The following is a 21,400-nucleotide window of genomic DNA, read 5'->3' as shown; positions in this document are numbered from 1 at the left end:
TCAGTGTGGTTCTGAGCTGCTCTCTCCACTGGGTTGCTGCCTTTGCCACAGAGCAGAAAATGTGGTCTGTGTGATCAGACACACACTCCGCACAAACCACACACGGTTCCTTGAGGCAGAATAAACAGGGCCTCAGGGAGTGGAGGCTACACACAGCCTGCGGGCCCTTGTCTTCTACTTGCATAGCACCCTCTGCTACCCCTTCCATAGCCTCTTATGTGGGCCCCTGAGTATTCTGGCGATCCCTCTCCCTCAGCAGGGCATTACAGTTACTTCTTAGGGCCAGAGTGACTTGGGGATGGTCTCTGGAGGACCTGCATCAGCAGATAGGACAGTCTTGGACACCTGCCTGCCTCCAGCTGGCCTCCAGGCAGGGCCTACAGGAGCTGTGGCTGCAGGAGAAGATGACAGGCTCCCTCAAGGTCTTGCAGCAGATGGGGCATGATAGATCCTCCTCTACCGAGGAGAGATAGGCTGAGGCTGCCATCCTCACAGAACTGCAATGAGAGAGAGTGAGAGAGGGAGTGTGTGTGTGTCTGTGTGTGAGGGAGAGCTCCTGTAAGGGCAAAAAGACGTCCACTGTCACACTGCCCAAACTCTTCCCAACAACCAGAAATGACAAGGTCAGCAAAGGGTCAAAGCACACCTACATGATCCCAAGACTTGCAAAGTATGTGAGCTTGCCTAAATCAATCAAGTCAGAAACCAAGTACACACTTATGACTCACTCCTAAATGTATGGATTATCGAAATGCAGGCTATCACATAGGCAAGAAATGTGGCGATTACATGGTTCTTCAAGTAAATTTGCATGGTTTTGCACGTGTGCCGGGTGATATCAATTTCAACGGCAGTACCAGCGCTCTAAAAGGTGGGTAAACAATACTTTCCTGTGGATATTTTAGCTCAAATTACGAGTGGCTGAAGGACCAACCACATAGAGAGCTGGCAGAGTAAGTTCAAATGTAGTTTTATTCAACATTCTGGCTTGTAAAGGTAAACCTCTACGTTTCAGACTGCACATCAGTATTGGTATAAAAGTCTGATTTATTAGGCAAGCTACCACACAGCATTATTCATACACAGAGATAGCTGAATTTACAAAGGGAAATTCCATGGTAATCGAGAGATACTGAGACTCAGATTTTTCACTTTAAAATATATGTCAAACAAAAACCAATGATTGCAAAGTTAAACAAATAATACAACTCTGTGTACAATGACTACTTTGAACCATTTCCACTAAAGATTTTACAAAAACACATTTACTTGAAGAACTGTGTAGATGCAAAGTTTGGTAACAGAATATCAGTTTGTGCCTTCATTCTTATCAGGACTGGAAAATGGTCCAATTTACACACTTCTCAAGAGAACATCCCTGTTCATCCCTACTGCCTATGATCTGGCAAACTCACTAAACACACATGCTTCATTTGTAAATGATGTCTGGGTGTTGGAGTGTGCCCCTGGCTATCAGTAAATTACAACAAAAAATAACAAGAAATGTGTGACACCTGGTTTGCTTAACATAGAAATTTGAAATGATTTATACTTTAAGCAATTACATTTACTTTCTTTAAGTATATTTAAAACCAAATACCAAAGACTTTCACTCAAGTACTATTTACTGGGTGACTTTCACCTTTACTTGAGTCATTTTCTGTTATGGTGTCTATACTTTTACTCAAGTATGAAAATTAGGTACTTTTTCCACCACTGACAACAGGCACGACAACTAAGTCGTTTTTCTCAACATTGCCAGAATTCCCGCGGGGATCCACTTTTATCAGTACATTTGTAAAAGCCTAAACATTATGAAACTTCTAATCGACATTCTCTCATAGACCTCCGTACAAAAAAAAATGCTTATCTCAAGCGGACAGATTGGGCGGGGCCATCATGACAGCATGCCTTCATTTCCCAGCATCCCCAAGAAAATACGGCAAATGTCCTTTTACCTCACGAAACGCGTATTTCAAGTTATTGCTTTATTTTGTTGAGGTCTCTTGCTTGACCAATTGAGTATCCGCGGGCAGCTAATGCTTGCAAGTCTATTTTGAATCAAGGACGTAAATAGCGAACTGCAAACTTCTTTAACTTCATCTCTTTGCTGATACACGGTTGGGCGTGGACAATGTCGGCTCCAACAGTAAGTTTTATTTCTTTATTAACCTTACCATAGCCAAGCCTTGCCATTTATCAGTGCAATTTCGTGCATTGTATCAGTCATTCTGATATTAATTTTCATCCAGCTACACAGCCCTAAAAGTGAGTAGTGATGGACAGGCGGTTCAGGACAATTCACGACAGTTGAAAATAAAATATTTTTGATTATGGAAAATGTCAGCGGTTTGGATGGTATAATGATTCTCTAAACTTGATTGTTTCTTCACATTAACTTGAAATTAGGCGAATTATTGTAACGTTAGCAACCAGGAAATGGCGGAGCGATTTCTGCATAGTGCATATTTAAAATGCTTTTGGGAAACCGGGCCCTGCATATTTCTTCTGTCCTTTTCACAGTTAGCGGCAGAACATGACCAGCACACGCGGACAACCAGCCGTTCCAAGCCCGGCTTCCTGGAGCGTCTGAGTGAAACCGCAGGGGGAACAGTTACTGGTGTTGTACTGTTCGCCCTCTCCTTTTACGTCCTCTTCACCAATGAGGCGAGTAGTTTCAAACAGTGTGTGTAGCAGCACAGTTTAAGTGTCTATGTCAGTGGACATTTCTAGAATATTGCATAATTGAAACGAAAGATGTCTGGAATATGACAATTACATGGGGTGGCACATTTCAAATAAACCATTTATTTGAGCTGTGTGCAGTGTGTGTATAATAGGCTATTTGGCAGGTATAGGCCTCCAGTAGTCCAACAGTTGGTTTCCCACACAGGGAAGGGCCCTGAGAACGGCTAACTCCCTGGATGAGGGTCTCTCTCAGGTGGTGTCCCTGCACCTGTACTCCAGCCCACTGGACCATAACAACAACCATCTGGTTCACATGACAGGCCCACTGCGCACCTTACAGGTATAGGCCTACAATACTTACCACTATGCATTACTATTCCCCTTACCAGTCTCATCACCAGGCCCAAATTCTATAAAAGGTGCTGTTTCAACTGAGCGCTGCTGTAACTCTTGGGTAAATAATCAACCAATATAGGCCTACTACTTACTATTCAGTTCTCCTACTTCTCAAATGCTTTACAGAAGTGTTCCCTTAAGCCTCTTTCTGATCTGTCATGTCTTTAACTGGGCCTACATCCACAAAGCATTCCAGAGTATGTGCTGCTGATCTAGGATCTGTCCATATATTTTTATTTATTATGATCTAAAAGATCAGCACTCCTACTCTGAGTCACTTTGTGGATATGATCCCTGATCTTAACCTGTTATCACGTCCTCCTCCCATCCCTCCCCTCTATAGCCTCTCCATGACCCAAACTACAGAGTGGCGGTGCAGGCGGTGAAGCTGAAGAGACAGGTGGAGATGTACCAGTGGGTGGAGTACAGCGAGAGCAGGTGAGTCAGGGTCTTATGATCTGGTAGGTACAGTGCATTCAGAAATTATTCATACCCCATTGACTTATTCCACATTAGGTTGTGTTACAGCATGAATTCAAAATGGATTAAATAAATAAAAAATGCACGCATCTACACATCATACCCCATTGTGTAGGCAGGTAGCCTAGTGGTTAGAGCCTTGGGCCAGTAACCAAAAGGTTGCTGGATCGAATCCTCGAGCTGACAAGGTAAAAATCTGTCGTTCTGCCCCAGAGCAAGGCAGTTAACCCACTGTTCCCCGGGCGCCAAAGATGTGGATGTTGATTATGGCAGCCCCCCGCACCACTCTGATTGAGGGGATTGGGTTAAATGCGGAAGACACATTTCAGTTGAAGGCATTCAGTTGTACAACTGACTAGACATCTTTCCCTAATGACAAAGTGAAAACATAATTTTAGAAATGTTGGCAAATGTATTAAAAATTAAATCTCATTTACATCCCTGAATTAATACATGTTAGAATCACCTTTGGCAGTGATTGCAGCGGTGAGTCTTTGAGTAAGTCTATAAGAGTTTTGACAACTGGATTGTACAATATTTGCACATTATGCTTTTTAAAATATTTCAAGCACTGTCAAGTTAGCCATTTTCAAGTATCTCTATAGCTTTTGAAGGCAATTTTATTTTGTATTGCTATATTTTTGGGGCAACTTTAACTAAGACATTCAGTAACATTCCACATCGACTTGGTAAGCAACTCCAGTGTATATTTGGCTTGGTGTTTTAGGTTATTGTCGTGCTGAAAGGTGAATTTGTCTCCCAGTGTCTGTTGGAAAGCAGACTGAACCAGGTTTTCCTTTAGGATTTTGCCTGTGCTTAGCTCTGTTCCATTTTATGTTTATCCTAAAAAATCCCTTGCCTATTACAAGCAGACCCATAACATGATGCAAGCACCATGCTTGAAAATATGAAGTGGTACTCAGTGATGTTGGATTTGCTCCAAACATAACCCTTTGTATTCAGGATTTCAAGTTCATTTCTTTGCCACATTCTTTGCAGTTTTACAGGATGCATGTTTTGTAATACTTTTATACTGTACAGGCTTACTTTTCACTCTGTCATTAAGGTTAGTATTGTGGAGTAACTACAATGTTATTGATCCATCCACAGTTTTCCCCTATCACAGCCATTCAACTCTAACTGTTTTAAAGTCACCATTGGAGTTATGGTGAAATCCCTGAGTGGTTTCCTTCCTCTCCGGCAACTGAGTTAGGAAGGACACCTGTATCTTTGTAGAGACTGGGTGTTTTGATTCACCGTCAACAATGTAGTTAATAACCTCCCCATGCTCAAAGGGATATTCAATGTCTGCTTTTTAATTTTTACCCATCAACCAATAGGTGCCCTTCTTTGCGAGGCATTGGAAAACCAACTGAAATGTGACCAGGGGGTCTTTGTGATTGAATTTGTTAGAAATTCACTGCACGACTGAAGGACTTTACAGTTCATTTTATGTATGTGTGGAGTAGAGCGGTGAGGTAGTCATTCAAATATCATGTTAAACACTTATTATTATTATTATTATTAGTCCATGCAACTTATTATGTGAGTTGTTAAGCATATTTTTACTCCTTAACTTATTTAGGCTTGCCATAACAAAGGGGTTGAACACTTATTTACTCAAGACATTTCAGTTTCTTTAATTTGTGAAAATGTATAAAAACATAATTCCACTTTGACATTATGGGTTATTTTGTGTAGGTCTGTGACAGAATCTCAATTTCCACAAAGTGTGGAAAAAGTCAAGGGGAATACTTTCTGAAGGCACTGTATGTAGGGTTGGACTAACTGGTGGACAGGACTATGATAATGTAACCTTGTGCACACAATCATAAATGATTTATTTTATTAATTTATTTCACCTTTATTTAACCAGGTAGGCCAGTTGAGAACAAGTTCTCATTTACAACTGCGACCTGGCCAAGATAAAGCAAAGCAGTGCAACACAAAACAACGCAGAGTTACACATGGAATAAACCAACGTACAGTCAATAACACAATAGAAAAGACTATATACAGTGTATGCAAATTAAGTAAGATTAGGGAGGTAAGGCAATAAATAGGCCGTAGTGGCAAAATAATTAGAATTTAGCAATTAAATACTGGAGTGATAGATGTGCAAGTAGAGGTACTGGGGTGCAAAGGTGCAAATATAAATAAATAACAATATGGGGATGAGGTAGTTGTGTGGGCAATTTACAGATGGGCTATGTATAGGTACAATGATCTGTACGCTACTCTGACAGCTGATGCTTAAAGTTTGTGAGGGAGATATGAGTCTCCAGCTTCAGTTTTTTTTTTTTTTTTTTTTTTTTTTCTCAATTTGTTCCAGTCATTGGCAGCAGAGAACTGGAAGGAAATTTGACCAAAGGAGGAATTGGCTTTGGGGGTGACCAGTAAAATATACCTGCTGGAGCACGTACTACGGGTGGGTGCTGCTATGGTGAGCTGAGATAAGGCGGTGCTTTACCTAGCAAAGACTTATAGATGTCCTGGAGACAGTGGGTTTGGCGACGAATATGAAGCGAGTGCGAGATCATACAGGTCGCAGTGGTGGGTAGTATATCGGGCTTTTGTGACTAAACGAATGGCACTGTGATAGACTGCATCCAATTTGATGAGTAGAGTGTTGGAGGCTATTTTGTAAATGACATTGCAAAAGTCTAGGATCGGCAGGATGGTCAGTTTTACGAGGCTATGTTTGGCAGCATGAGTGAAGCAGGCTTTGTTGCGAAATGGGAAGCTGATTTTTTTATTTTTAAATTTTGGATTTGCGATGCTTAATGCGAGTACAAAAGGAGAGTTTACAGTCTAACCAGACACCTAGAATATGTGGACAACTTCAAATACCTAAGTCAGAACCGTCCAGATTAGTGATGCTAGTCTGGTGGGCAGGTGCGGGCAGCGATCGGTTGAAGAGCTTGCATTTTAAGAGCAGTTGGAGGCCACGGAAGGAGAGTTATGGCATTGAAACTCATCAGGAGGTTTGTTAAGGACCAGAAGGGCCAGAGGTATACAGAATGGTGTCGTCTGCATAGAGATGGATCAGAGAATCACCAGCAGCAAGAGCGACATCATTGATGTTACATTTACATTTACATTTAAGTCATTTAGCAGACGCTCTTATCCAGAGCGACTTACAAACTGGTGCATTCACCTTATGACATCCAGTGGAACAACCACTTTACAATAGTGCATCTAAATATTTTAAGGGGGGGGGGGGTGAGAAGGATTACTTTATCCTATCCTAGGTATTCCTTAAAGAGTTGGGGTTTCAGGTGTCTCCGGAAGGTGGTGATTGACTCCGCTGTCCTGGCGTCGTGAGGGAGTTTGTTCCACCATTGGGGAGCCAGAGCAGCGAACAGTTTTGACTGAGCTGAGCGGGAACTGTACTTCCTCAGTGGTAGGGAGGCGAGCAGGCCAGAGGTGGATGAACGCAGTGCCCTTATTTGGGTGTAGGGCCTGATCAGAGCCTGGAGGTACTGAGGTGCCGTTCCCCTCACAGCTCCGTAGGCAAGCACCATGGTCTTGTAGCGGATGCGAGCTTCAACTGGAAGCCAGTGGAGAGAGCGGAGGAGCGGGGTGACGTGAGAGAACTTGGGAAGGTTGAACACTAGACGGGCTGCGGCGTTCTGGATGAGTTGTAGGGGTTTAATGGCACAGGCAGGGAGCCCAGCCAACAGCGAGTTGCAGTAATCCAGACGGGAGATGACAAGTGCCTGGATTAGGACCTGCGCCGCTTCCTGTGTGAGGCAGGGTCGTACTCTGCGGATGTTGTAGAGCATGAACCTACAGGAACGGGCCACCGCCTTGATGTTAGTTGAGAACGACAGTTTGTTGTCCAGGATCACGCCAAGGTTCTTAGCGCTCTGGGAGGAGGACACAATGGAGTTGTCAACCGTGATGGCGAGATCATGGAACGGGCAGTCCTTCCCGGGAGGAAGAGCAGCTCCGTCTTGCCGAAGTTCAGCTTGAGGTGGTGATCCGTCATCCACACTGATATGTCTGCCAGACATGCAGAGATGCGATTCGCCACCTGGTCATCAGAAGGGGGAAAGGAGAAGATTAATTGTGTGTCGTCTGCATAGCAATGATAGGAGAGACCATGTGAGGTTATGACAGAGCCAAGTGACTTGGTGTATAGCGAGAATAGGAGAGGGCCTAGAACAGAGCCCTGGGGGACACCAGTGGTGAGAGCGCGTGGTGAGGAGACAGATTCTCGCCACGCCACCTGGTAGGAGCGACCTGTCAGGTAGGACGCAATCCAAGCGTGGGCCGCGCCGGAGATGCCCAACTCGGAGAGGGTGGAGAGGAGGATCTGATGGTTCACAGTATCGAAGGCAGCCGATAGGTCTAGAAGGATGAGAGCAGAGGAGAGAGAGTTAGCTTTAGCGGTGCGGAGCGCCTCCGTGATACAGAGAAGAGCAGTCTCAGTTGAATGACTAGTCTTGAAACCTGACTGATTTGGATCAAGAAGGTCATTCTGAGAGAGATAGCGGGAGAGCTGACCAAGGACGGCACGTTCAAGAGTTTTGGAGAGAAAAGAAAGAAGGGATACTGGTCTGTAGTTGTTGACATCGGAGGGATCGAGTGTAGGTTTTTTCAGAAGGGGTGCAACTCTCGCTCTCTTGAAGACAGAAGGGACGTAGCCAGCGGTCAGGGATAAGTTGATGAGCGAGGTGAGGTAAGGGAGAAGGTCTCCGGAAATGGTCTGGAGAAGAGAGGAGGGGATAGGGTCGAGCGGGCAGGTTGTTGGGCGGTTGATGTATACAGAGAAAAGAGTCGGACCGAGAATTGAACCCTGTGGCACCCCCATAGAGGTCAGGCCCTCTGATTTGACACACTGAACTCTGTCTGGGAAGTAGTTGGTGGACCAGGTGAGGCAGTCATTTGAGAAACCAAGGCTGTCGAGTCTGCCAATAAGAATGTGGTGATTGACAGAATCGAAAGCATTGGCCAGGTCGATGAATATGGCTGTGCAGTATTGTATTTTATCGATGGCGGTTATGATATCGTTTAGGACCTTGAGCGTGGCTGAGGTGCACCCGTGACCAGCTCGGAAACCAGATTGCTTAGCGGAGATGGTACGGTGGAATTCGAAATGGTCGGTGATCTGTTTAACTTGGCTTTCGAAGACCTTAGAAAGGCAGGGTAGGATAGGTATAGGCCTCTATCAGTTTGGGTCTAGAGTGTATCCCCCTTTGATGGGGGGGATGACTGCGGCAGCTTTCCAATCTTTAGGGATCAGTCAGTCATTCAGTCACTCCTCATCAGTTACCTGTTACTGACAGATCTCTTTTTACCAACCTTCACTGGGTATGTTTACATGCACACTAATTTGATTATTGTCAATATTCAGATTAAAGGTAATAATTTGATTTAAAACCTTTACATGCTTTGCAAGGAACAATTTCCCTAATAATCCTGTTAACATGGACACAGTTGACATCAAGCTACCTGCTGGGACTTTGATAAATGCCGAAAATCGGCAATCACACAGCGACCATTATTATTGTGAAGCCTGTTAGATTCTGAGTTCGGACATATAGAGTTTGTATGTGAAAACTATTTTTGAAGATGCATATGTGTTCAGACCACTTGTTATGTTACAGCCTTATTCTAAAATTGATTAAATAAAAAAGGTTTGATCTACACACAATACCCCATAATGACAAAGTGAAAACAGGTTTTTAGAATTTTTTTGCAAATGTTTAAAAATAAACATACCTTATTTAAATGTTTTCAGACCCTTTGCTATGACTCGAAATTGAGCTCCAGTGCATCCTTGTTTCCATTGATCATCCTTGAGATGTTTCTACAACTTGATTGGAGACAACCTGGGGTAAATTCAATTGATTGGACATGATTTTGGAAAGGCACACACCTGTCTATGTAGGTCCCACAGTTGACAGTAAATGTCAGCAAAAATCAAGCCATGAGGTCGTGTATATTTGAATTTGTAACCTGCTAGTTGACCATTCCTCAGAGACTATGACGAGGATGGAGAGTCCAAGACTGAGACTACGTACAACTACAGTAAGTACAGACGAGTGAAAGATGGCTCATAATAATGGCTGGAACGGCGTGCATGAAATGGCATCAAACACATGGAAACCAGCCATTACCCATGAGCCCGTCCTCCAATTAAGGTACCACCAACCTCCTGTGTGTACCACACAGTGAAGTACTATAATAAGGGAAGTACTATAAACACGACACATTTCAAATTTATCCTAACTCTTTCTTCAGATTCCGAGTGGAAGGCAGAGCTTATCAACAGCAGGAACTTTGATAAAGAGATTGGTCACATCAACCCGAGGTACTCCAATTATTTTGCCCTCTGTCTCATTCTTTCTGTCTCACTCATTCTCAGTCACAAGTACAGCCGGTATTATGTTGATGAACTGGTACAGAGGTATTTGGTCATCTCTACCTGACATGCTGGTGATTTTTTATTTTTATTATTATTATTTTTTTTTAACAGTGCCATGGCAGTGGAGAGTGTAACAGTGGTGGCTTCTGATGTTCAGGTTGGACCTTTCTCGCTCTCCAAAGGTATCTACAGAACACAGGCTAGCAGCTCCATTGCTTGTCTAACAACCTTTTTGAATTGTATCCCAGTGATATTCTTAATGATTGGGTAATTGATTAATTTGTTTTGTCTCCTGAGGATTGGTGGATCAGATTGAGAACTTCCAGACATTGAGTCTGAAGGGTCTCCCTGCCCCTGATTCTGACTCCTTTCTCACGGTTGATGAGGACTACTTCTACCACACCCATCACCCCCGCAGACCAGAGGTGAGTGTCACTCAACACAATGGCTGCGTTTAAACAGGCAGCCCAATTCAGATGTCTCCCACTCCCCCACTCATGACAAAATGCCAAATCAGATCTTTTCAGAGCTTTTTACAATGACTTGCATACACAAATGTATAGCTTTTTACAGACTCACCAACACAAACCTACAGTTTTTCACACAATAACTCACCTTCATAAACCTATAGCTTTTCACATAAAGGCTGGTATGCACAGGCTCATGACACTCATATCCATTCTATTCACTTGTATCCATTCTATTCAAAACTTTGGTGATTTGTTTGCTTGTGTTTAGGTGGGGGATGTGCGTGTGAGCTTCTCCTATGCAGGACTCAGTGGGGAGGGAACCTACCCTGGGCCAGCCCAGACAGTGAGTACATCAGGCGCTTTATACTGATCTCAGGTTGGTCAGCTTGTAGATTGCTGTTGTCAACTTGTGAAATGTCCATCTCCCAATAGAGAAGTTATTTTCAACTCTCTGTTATCAGTCATTATTTAGCATCAATCACTGTGTACTAAATTCTGCCCCCATGTACCCCTTATGTCACTGTGTACTAAATGCTGCCCCCATGTACCCCTTATGTCATTGTATATACTATAGAAGTCCATAATCTTCTTCAAATGAGCTGTCAGTGGAACAACTCTTGTCATCAACTGATTGCTAACTGGAGTACTGTAACTGATCTGAGAGCCTGGTGTCCCACAGGTCAGTGTTGTGGCCATGCAGAATTATGACACCATGAAGCCCTTTAGGACCAAATCAGGAGACACACTGGAGATCATTTATCTGGAGGAGCTCACTGCTGAGGTGAGAGTTTTTTTTTGAAGGATGTGACTTTTCCTGATTACTTCTGACAATATCCTCTATTCATCCATCACTGAAATGTACCTACTCTGAACCATGTCTTGATTTTTCTATGCTGCCTTGATCACATCCCTGTTGGTTTTGTTTGTAGGAAGTGTTTGAGAGGGAGCATAATAACAATGCTATGCTGACCTGGGCTCTCAGGGCTGGAGGCTGGTTACTCATGTTCCTTGGCATTAGTTTGATGATCCGCATCATCCACACACTGGGTAACACACAGTATTGGTTAACTCCAATACCTCATTTTACTTTTCCTAAGCATAGACCATGTGGTTACGTTCCACTCAAATTAACTGCTCTGCATGCATGTCAGTGTCTCTTAACTCGTGTATTTTGTTATCCAGTGGATTGGATCCCTATTCTTCGAGAGCTGATCAGCGTGGGGCTGAAGCTCTTCGCCCTGTGTATTTCCTGCTCCCTCTCCCTGCTCACCATCGCCTCTGGCTGGATCTTCTACCGCCCCCTAGTGGCTGTGGGGCTAATCGCCATGGCTGTGATTCCAGTCGTCATCGCGCGCTCTCGCGCCCCGGCCAAGAAACACCAATGATGTTTAACGCTTTGAACTGAACGAGCCTCGTCATCAGCTCTCCAAACCTTGCAGAACAATCATTTGAGATCCATTGTCTTGTAACCTCACCAAATAGTCCCTTAGCTCTTTGACAGACCCCTCAGGAATTTAGATAATGTGGTCAATCTAAGAAAAGTGCAGAACAATGTTACATAAGACAAATACATTTGCACATATTATTGAACAAGTTTAGCAATAATACCAAAGACTTAAGGGATATTTAAGCATGTAAGGCATTTGATTGTATACTGCTTATGAATGAGTGTTACATAATGTTAAATAAAATGTGCGTTAAGTTGTCCACCCTCTGTGCTTAACTTAGTATGGGCAGATGTAAGCAGAACTCATTGTTCTTGCGACACAATGATACTGTGGTGACCTTAAACCAATACATAGCCACCTTTTTCAAGATGCTCAGATATCATGGCGTTGCCTTGAGTCGCTGGATCCAGGCTACATTGGTGTCAGAAGTAGGATGGTGCCCATGTAAGGTCAGTCTCCTGAAGTACTCGGAACCTTTGGACCTGAGGTTAGAGTCCACCCCCCCCCCCCTGAATTCGCTACAATACAGTATCTCAATTTAGCTTCTTGCAAACATTTGTAATTTATTTCCACTGTCAAGGTATTTATTACAGACACGTTTCTGTGTGCGCATATGAATAGATGCACATAGGGCTTTATATGAAGCACATTTATTTAGAAAATGTTATGCCTGTGTGCATAACACCAAAATATCAAGCCTTTAGATCAGTGTATGGGTACCCCACCCTGATTGGCTATGGAGACATTCCTCAGTTCAGTGGGCGGGGCTCAAGCACTTAATTGGCAGGTATGACAATAGGTTGCATGGCAGTACAAGTTCAAAGGAAGTGTTGATATGGCAGATTCACTCATGTACAATAAAAAAGCTTTTCCATAACCCCATCATTGAATACTGACGAAAACATGACGCACTTTAAGACAATTTAAAAGCATTACATCTTTAGTAAATGGGGAGCACAGTCTTGTGGGGCAGAAGGGGAATAGATCTAATCTCTTCTGCCTTGCCCCCAGTAGGAGGCAGAGTCCCTCATGCCTTCTTTACAGTAGGAGGCATTTATTTCTCGGCTTCCCCCGCCGGGCCTGTAGCGCCGCCCTGGTGGCCATCTCAAACACTTCCCTCACACCATCCTTGGTCTTTGCAGAGCACTCCATGTAACCGAAGGCACTGATACGGTTCGCCATGTCACGTCCCTCCTCTGGCTTCACAGGCTCCTGTTGTGGGTGGGGGAGAATTAGGCGTGTGTGTGGTTTCCTACATTATCAGGACCCCAATGTCCCCCCCAAAAAGGTAGTAAAATAATTCATTTTCTAAAATGTCCTTGATTTGTTAATTCTGACTTAAGTCCTATTTTAAACTTAAAGCTACATGTATCCTTTTGGGCGACCTGACCATATTCATATAGAAATGTGAGTCTAAGAAGCGATAGATCTGTTCTGTGTGTGCTGCTTCCTGGTCAGAAGTTTTGTTTTTGCTTCTTACATTCGGTTTTGTACACCAGCTTCAAACAGTCTGCTTTTCAAATTCATCCAAAAGGTGTTCAATGGGGTTGAGGACAGGGCTCTGTATGGACCTTGCTTTGTGCACGGGGCATTGTCATGCAAAACAGGAAAGGGCCTTCCCCAAACTTGCCACAAAGCTGGAAGCACATAATAGTCTAAAATGTAATCGTATGTTGTAGCGTTACAATTTCCCTTCACTGGAACTAAGGGGCCTAGCCTGAGCCATGAAAAACAGCCCCAGACTATTATTCCTCCTCCACAAAAACTTGTTGGCACAATGCATTCTGGCAGGTAGCGTTCACCTGGCATCCTCCAAATCTAGATTTGTCCGTCGGACTGCCAGATGGTGAAGCGTGATTCGTCACTTCAGAGAATCAGTTTCCACTGCTCCAGAGTTTAATGGCAGCTAACTTTGAATCACTCCAGCAGACGCTTGGCAATCTTAGGCTTGAAAACCCATTTCATGAAGCTCACAGTTATTTTGCGGACAATGTTTCCAGAGGCAGTTTAACTCGGTAGTTAGTGTTGCAACCGAGGATAGCAGACTTTTACGTGCTTCAGCACACGGTTTTGCCGTTCTGTGAGCTTGTGTGGCCTACCACTTCACAGTTGAGCCGTTGTTGCTCTTAGACGATTCCACTTAACAATAACAGCACTTGTTGAACGGGGCAGCTCTAGCAGGGCAGAAATTTGACAAACTGACTTGTTGGAAAGGTGGCATCCCATGACAGTGCCATGTTGAAAGTCACTGATCTCTTCAGTAAGGTCATTATACTGCCAATGTTTATCTATGGAGATTGCATGCCTGTGTGCTCGATTTTATACACCTGTCAGCAATGGGTGTGACTGAAATAATCGAATCCACTAATTTAAAAAGGGTGTCCACATACTTTTGAATATATAGTGTATATGTGATTGTATACAAATGCAAGCAAGGTTTGAAATTATTATGCTTTAGTCATATTTTTGTTCAGTTAAGCAACAGTTTATTTGAAATTATGTTCTGGCCCCCTGATCCGCTCAAGAAAAGATAGGCTAGCAGCTGAATCTATTTGATGATCCCAGCCCTACACAACTAAGGTGAGTTTGTCTTCTTTTCGTAGAATTGTTCTCAACAGTCAATATAACCTACAGGTGAAATTTGCTGTTATGCACAATGGCAACATGGTCTGGGTAAAGGCGCAACTGTTTTCTAGAAGTCTGGCTGTTTTCAGACTCGGGATAGGTCAGACTGGATTTGAATTTAAGCCTGATGACAACTTTAGTGTGTGTGTGTAACTGACTGTACCTGCTTCATCTTGGCTAGCTCTCTGCGGGTGTGCTCGTCGTTACGCAGGTCCTTTTTGTTGCCCACTAGGATGATGGGAACGTTAGGGCAGAAGTGTTTGACCTCTGGAGTCCATTTCTCTGGGATGTTTTCTACACAGGAGAGAAGGGCAGAAATCAATAGAATACTAATCAAGGCTGTCCAGGTACAATTCCTCTTATTGTGTGTGCAAGTGTGCCTTCCAAGTTTGTCAAAGCTCTGTCACCAAAACAAGGGCCCGTGTCACAAAACAGAATCTGCATGCATGTGTATATACAGTTGAAGTCCGAAGTTAACATACACTTAGGTTGGAGTCATTAAAACTTGTTTTTCAACCACTCCACACATTTCTTGTTAACAAACTATAGTTTTGGCAAATCGGTTAGGACATCTACTTTGTGCATGACAAGTAATTTTTTCCAACAATTGTTTAGACTGTGAAATAATCTCACAATTCCAGTGGGTCAGAAGTTTACATACACTTAGTTGACTGCCTTTAAACAGCTTGGAAAATTACAGAACATTGTCATGGCTTTAGAAGCTTCTGATAGGCTAATTGACATCCTTTGAGTCATTTGGAGGTGTACCTGTGGATGTATTTCAAGGCCTACCTTCAAACTCAGTGCCTCTTTGCTTAACATCATGGAAAAATCCAAAGAAATCAGCCAAGATCTCAGAAACATTGTGGACCTCCACAAGTCTGGTTCATCCTTGGGAGCAATTTCCAAATGCCTGAAGGTACCACGGTCATCTGTACAAACAATAGTACGCAAGTATACGTGTTCTCGCACACCCCGAGAGCTTCTGGTCAGCGGGGTGGTGGCATCGGGATCCTTATCTCTCCCAAGTGGTCATTCTCTCTTTCTCCCCTTACCCATCTGTCTATCGCCTCCTTTGAATTTCATGCTGTCACAGTTACCAGCCCTTTCAAGCTTAACATCCTTATCATTTATCGCCCTCCAGGTCCCCTCGGAGAGTTCATCAATGAGCTTGATGCCTTGATAAGCTCCTTTCCTGAGGATGGCTCACCTCTCACAGTTCTGGGCGACTTTAACCTCCCCACGTCTACCTTTGACTCATTCCTCTCTGCCTCCTTCTTTCCACTCCTCTCCTCTTTTGACCTCACCCTCTCACCTTCCCCCCCTACTCACAAGGCAGGCAATACGCTCGACCTCATCTTTACTAGATGCTGTTTTTCCACTAACCTCATTGCAACTCCCCTCCAAGTCTCCGACCACTACCTTGTATCCTTTTCCCTCTCGCTCTCATCCAACACTTCCCACACTGCCCCTACTCGGATGGTATCGCGCCGTCCCAACCTTCGCTCTCTCTCCCCGCTACTCTCTCCTCTTCCATCCTATCATCTCTTCCCTCTGCTCAAACCTTCTCCAACCTATCTCCTGATTCTGCCTCCTCAACCCTCCTCTCTTCCCTTTCTGCATCCTTTGACTCTCTATGTCCCCTATCTTCCAGGCCGGCTCGGTCCTCCCCTCCCGCTCCGTGGCTTGACGACTCATTGCGAGCTCACAGAACAGGGCTCCGGGCAGCCGAGCGGAAATGGAGGAAAACTCGCCTCCCTGCGGACCTGGCATCCTTTCACTCCCTCCTCTCTACATTTTCCTCCTCTGTCTCTGCTGCTAAAGCCACTTTCTACCACTCTAAATTCCAAGCATCTGCCTCTAACCCTAGGAAGCTCTTTGCCACCTTCTCCTCCCTCCTGAATCCACCTCCCCCTCCCCCCCTCCTCCCTCTCTGCAGATGACTTCGTCAACCATTTTGAAAAGAAGGTCGACGACATCCAATCCTCGTTTGCTAAGTCAAACGACACCGCTGGTTCTGCTCACAGTGCCCTACCCTGTGCTCTGACCTCTTTCTCCCCTCTCTCTCCAGATGAAATCTCGCGTCTTGTGACGGCCGGCCGCCCAACAACCTGCCCGCTTGACCCTATCCCCTCCTCTCTTCTCCAGACCATTTCCGGAGACCTTCTCCCTTACCTCACCTCGCTCATCAACTTATCCCTGACCGCTGGCTACGTCCCTTCCGTCTTCAAGAGAGCGAGAGTTGCACCCCTTCTGAAAAAACCTACACTCGATCCCTCCGATGTCAACAACTACAGACCAGTATCCCTTCTTTCTTTTCTCTCCAAAACTCTTGAACGTGCCGTCCTTGGTCAGCTCTCCCGCTATCTCTCTCAGAATGACCTTCTTGATCCAAATCAGTCAGGTTTCAAGACTAGTCATTCAACTGAGACTGCTCTTCTCTGTATCACGGAGGCGCTCCGCACCGCTAAAGCTAACTCTCTCTCCTCTGCTCTCATCCTTCTAGACCTATCGGCTGCCTTCGATACTGTGAACCATCAGATACTCCTCTCCACCCTCTCCGAGTTGGGCATCTCCGGCGTGGCCCACGCTTGGATTGCGTCCTACCTGACAGGTCGCTCCTACCAGGTGGCGTGGCGAGAATCTGTCTCCTCATCATGCGCTCTCACCACTGGTGTCCCCCAGGGCTCTGTTCTAGGCCCTCTCCTATTCTCGCTATACACCAAGTCACTTGGCTCTGTCATAACCTCACATGGTCTCTCCTATCATTGCTATGCAGACGACACACAATTAATCTTCTCCTTTCCCCCTTCTGATGACCAGGTGGCGAATCGCATCTCTGCATGTCTGGCAGGCATATCAGTGTGGATGACGGATCACCACCTCAAGCTGAACTTCGGCAAGACGGAGCTGCTCTTCCTCCCGGGGAAGGACTGCCCGTTCCATGATCTCGCCATCACGGTTGACAACTCCATTGTGTCCTCCTCCCAGAGCGCTAAGAACCTTGGCGTGATCCTGGACAACACCCTGTCGTTCTCAACTAACATCAAGGCGGTGGCCCGTTCCTGTAGGTTCATGCTCTACAACATCCGCAGAGTACGACCCTGCCTCACACAGGAAGCGGCACAGGTCCTAATCCAGGCACTTGTCATCTCCCGTCTGGATTACTGCAACTCGCTGTTGGCTGGGCTCCCTGCCTGTGCCATTAAACCCCTACAACTCATCCAGAACGCCGCAGCCCGTCTGGTGTTCAACCTTCCCAAGTTCTCTCACGTCACCCCGCTCCTCCGCTCTCTCCACTGGCTTCCAGTTGAAGCTCGCATCCGCTACAAGACCATGGTGCTTGCCTACGGAGCTGTGAGGGGAACGGCACCTCAGTACCTCCAGGCTCTGATCAGGCCCTACACCCAAATAAGGGCACTGCGTTCATCCACCTCTGGCCTGCTCGCCTCCCTACCACTGAGGAAGTACAGTTCCCGCTCAGCCCAGTCAAAACTGTTCGCTGCTCTGGCTCCCCAATGGTGGAACAAACTCCCTCACGACGCCAGGACAGCGGAGTCAATCACCACCTTCCGGAGACACCTGAAACCCCACCTCTTTAAGGAATACCTAGGATAGGATAAAGTAATCCTTCTCACCCCCCTTAAAATATGTAGATGCACTATTGTAAAGTGGCTGTTCCACTGGATGTCATAAGGTGAATGCACCAATTTGTAAGTCGCTCTGGATAAGAGCGTCTGCTAAATGACTTAAATGTAAATGTAAATGTAAGTATACACACCATGGGACCACGCAGCTGTCATACCGCTCAGGAAGGGCTCTGTCTCCTAGAGATGAACGTACTTTTGGAGTGAAAAGTGCAAATCAATCCCAGAACAACAGCAAAGGACCTTGTGAGGATGCTGGAGGAAGCAGGTACAAAAGTATCTATATTCACAGTAAAACGAGTCCTATATTGACATAAGCTGAAAGGCCGCTCAGCAAGGAAGAAGCCATTGCTCCAAAACCGCCATAAAAAAGCCAGACTACAGTTTGCAACTGCACAAGGGGACAGAGATTGTACTTTTGAGCTATGTTCTCTGGTCTGATGAAACAAAAATAGAACTGTTTCGCCATCGTTATGTTTGGAGGAAAAGGGGGAGGCTTGCAAGCCGAAGAACACCATCCCAACCGTGAAGCACAGGGGTGGAAGCATCATGTTGTGGGGGTGCTTTGCTGCAGGGGGGTCTGGTGGTCTTCACAAAATAGATGGCATCATGAGGGATATTGTGTGGATATATTGAAGCAACATCTCAAGACATCAGTCAGGAAGTTAAAGCTTGGTCGCAAATGGGTCTTCCAAATGGACAATGACCCCAAACATACTTCCAAAGTTGTGGCAAAATGGCTTAAGGACAACAAAGTCAAGGTATTGGAGTGGCCATCAAAGCCCTGACCTCAATCCTATTGAAAATTTGTGGGCAGAACCGAAAAAGCATGTGCGAGCAAGGAGGCCTACAAACCTGATTCAGTTACACCAGCTCTGTCAGGAGGAATGGGCCAAAATTCACCCAACTTATTGTGGGAAGCTTGTGGAAGGCTACTCGAAACATTTGACCCAAATTAAACAATTTAAAGGCAATGCTACCAAATACTAATTGAGTGTATGTAAACTTCTGACCCACTGGGAATGTGATGAAAGAAATAAAAGCTGAAATAAATAATTCTCTCTCCTATTATTCTGACATTTCACATTCTTAAAATAAAGTGGGGATCTTAACTGACGTAAGACAGGGGCTAAATGTCAGGAATTGTGAAAAACTGAGTTTAAATGCATTTGGCTAAGGTGTATGTAAACTTTCGAGTTCAACTGGATCTGTGTGTTGCGGAATTAAATACTCACCCAAACTGTCAGGGCTATCGATGGAGAAGCACATGAGGATGACATCTGTATCTGGGTAAGATAGGGGGCGGAGCCTATCATAGTCCTCCTGGCCTGCTGTATCCCATAGTGCCAACTCAACCTGCCATAGGATTTCAAGAGACATCAGCCAACTGTGCCCAACTTACCAGTTACAGCTGATACAGTGTACGTGACCTACTTGAAAAGGCATGATGCCGAATGGCCAACCTAACATTTCATTATTGATGGAGTCAGCAACATGACATCATTACACTGCATTGAGAAATCAAATGACTGCCAACACTGTCTGCCACTATTGGCAATGTATGCAAGCCTTGAGGGAGGATGCAAATTGGGAGGAGGCAATGGCAGTGTTGGCAGATGTGAATTCTGTTGATTGTCCTACAGGTTGAAAAAACAAAAGGGAGGGGACTTTTCACCTGTTTGCTGTCGACCTCAATGTCAGCGACATAGTTCTCGAAGACAGTGGGCACGTAGACCTCGGGGAACTGGTCTTTACTGAAGACGATGAGCAGACACGTCTTCCCACATGCGCCATCTCCCACTATGACCAGCTTCTTTCGGATGGCTGCCATGACTGGACAAATGATAGAGAACATTGAGAGACGGGCATAAATACATTGCAGGTCAAAGAGTTGGAGCATGGATGGTACTGACAACAGATGTCAAGTCCTGCATGGGCCACAGATTACGTATTTCAGGTGTCTCCAACCCTGTTCCTGGAGAGCTAACCTCCCGTAGGTTTTCACCCCAACCCCAATTGTAACTAACCTGATTCAGCTTATCAACCTGCTAATTATTAGAATCAGGTGCGCTAGATGAGGGTTGGAATGAACACCTACAGGACAGTAGATCTCCAGGAACAGGATCTGAGAGCCATGCAGTTGAGTCGCTCTGGATAAGAGCGTCTGCTAAATGACTTAAATGTAATGTAAATGTAATAATTAGGATTTGTTGTTAGATGTAGCAAATGGTGGAACTGTCCTTCGAAAATAAATCCTTGTTAAAAGCCTAGCTCTCTCACTTCAAAATAAGATACTTTTTTAAAAAAATCACTGATTAATTCATATGATTGGGAAAACTCTCCTGCAAGATTTGTGAATCCTGAAACCAAGCCATAGTTGTGTCTTGTCATGAAACCACTTAGTTAACATTTCAGTCATAGAATATTATTTAAATTTAGCCAGAACATAACGTTCGTAGCTAGCTATCTACCCCTTGACTAGTAAACAACTTTGAAGAAGTTAACGTTAGTTTGATTAGCCACAATATGATGATGAATTCAACTAGACAACCAACAAATGGTGTTATTGACTTGTTTATTGTTTACTCCATGTGTAACTCTGTGTAGTCTGTTCACACTGCTATGCTTCATCATGACCAGGTCGCAGTTGTAAATGAGAACTTGTTCTCAACTATCCTACCTGGTTAAATAAAGGTGAAATAAAAAATAAAAAAAATAAAAAAACATACCCAGCGAGCAAACTTGGCTAGGATAGTTAGTTAGCAACTTAAATTTTGTATTGTGCTAGTTTAGCGAACGTTAACTTAGGTATAGCTAGCTGGTCAACAAATGTGTGATGAATAATTCCTGCGGACCATATCTGATAGTACAGGGCACGAATACCACGTAAACAACAGAACTAACTATTTGAATCAGGTAATCAAAAATAACTGATTTGCTAACGTTAACCTAGCAAGCCATTAGAGGCGGAAGTGATGGGGTGGCTATTGCTAGCTGGCAATATTGCAGCTAGAGGAAAATACAAGTATATAGCGATACCGGATTAACTAGCTAGCTTTTAATGCGGTTATATTACTGCAATATTGGTTAATGAGTTATGTTGGTTAGATAATTAGCCATACCTGACCAATATGTAGCTAGATTGTTGTTTTCTGGATAATGTCTCGGCCTCAGGCTTGACTTGCTAGCTCTGTCCCAACCTTATTTGGGGGGGTGCACTGAAACAGACACCTATGTGAACAAGCCACAATAAGGATTATCCACAATAGTGGA

General features: G+C 44.5%; 2 protein-coding genes across 2 annotated transcripts; one reads left to right on the top strand and one right to left on the bottom strand.

The window, feature by feature from the left end:
- The first annotated feature begins 1,899 nt into the window (after positions 1–1,899).
- On the top strand, positions 1,900–12,114 carry LOC124003077 (transmembrane protein 43). Its single transcript, XM_046311114.1, has 12 exons — positions 1,900–2,149; positions 2,524–2,667; positions 2,894–3,028; positions 3,428–3,522; positions 9,551–9,600; positions 9,814–9,883; positions 10,049–10,119; positions 10,235–10,362; positions 10,676–10,750; positions 11,087–11,188; positions 11,337–11,454; positions 11,590–12,114. Exons 1-12 carry the CDS (start codon positions 2,135–2,137, stop codon positions 11,790–11,792), a joined length of 1,206 nt encoding a protein of 401 aa, XP_046167070.1. The 5' UTR covers positions 1,900–2,134; the 3' UTR covers positions 11,793–12,114.
- Positions 12,115–12,392: 278 nt separating this feature from the next.
- On the bottom strand, positions 12,393–21,400 carry LOC124003078 (transforming protein RhoA-like). Its single transcript, XM_046311116.1, has 5 exons — positions 21,250–21,400; positions 19,803–19,960; positions 19,363–19,483; positions 14,644–14,774; positions 12,393–13,067 (listed from the first exon to the last, which is right to left on the bottom strand). Exons 2-5 carry the CDS (start codon positions 19,956–19,958, stop codon positions 12,894–12,896), a joined length of 582 nt encoding a protein of 193 aa, XP_046167072.1. The 5' UTR covers positions 19,959–19,960; positions 21,250–21,400; the 3' UTR covers positions 12,393–12,893.

The sequence above is a fragment of the Oncorhynchus gorbuscha genome, linkage group LG18, assembly GCF_021184085.1.
Source record: "Oncorhynchus gorbuscha isolate QuinsamMale2020 ecotype Even-year linkage group LG18, OgorEven_v1.0, whole genome shotgun sequence".
NCBI lineage: Eukaryota > Metazoa > Chordata > Actinopteri > Salmoniformes > Salmonidae > Oncorhynchus > Oncorhynchus gorbuscha.
Note: the sequence above shows the minus strand (reverse complement) of the source record. Positions and strands in the feature narration are given on the sequence as shown.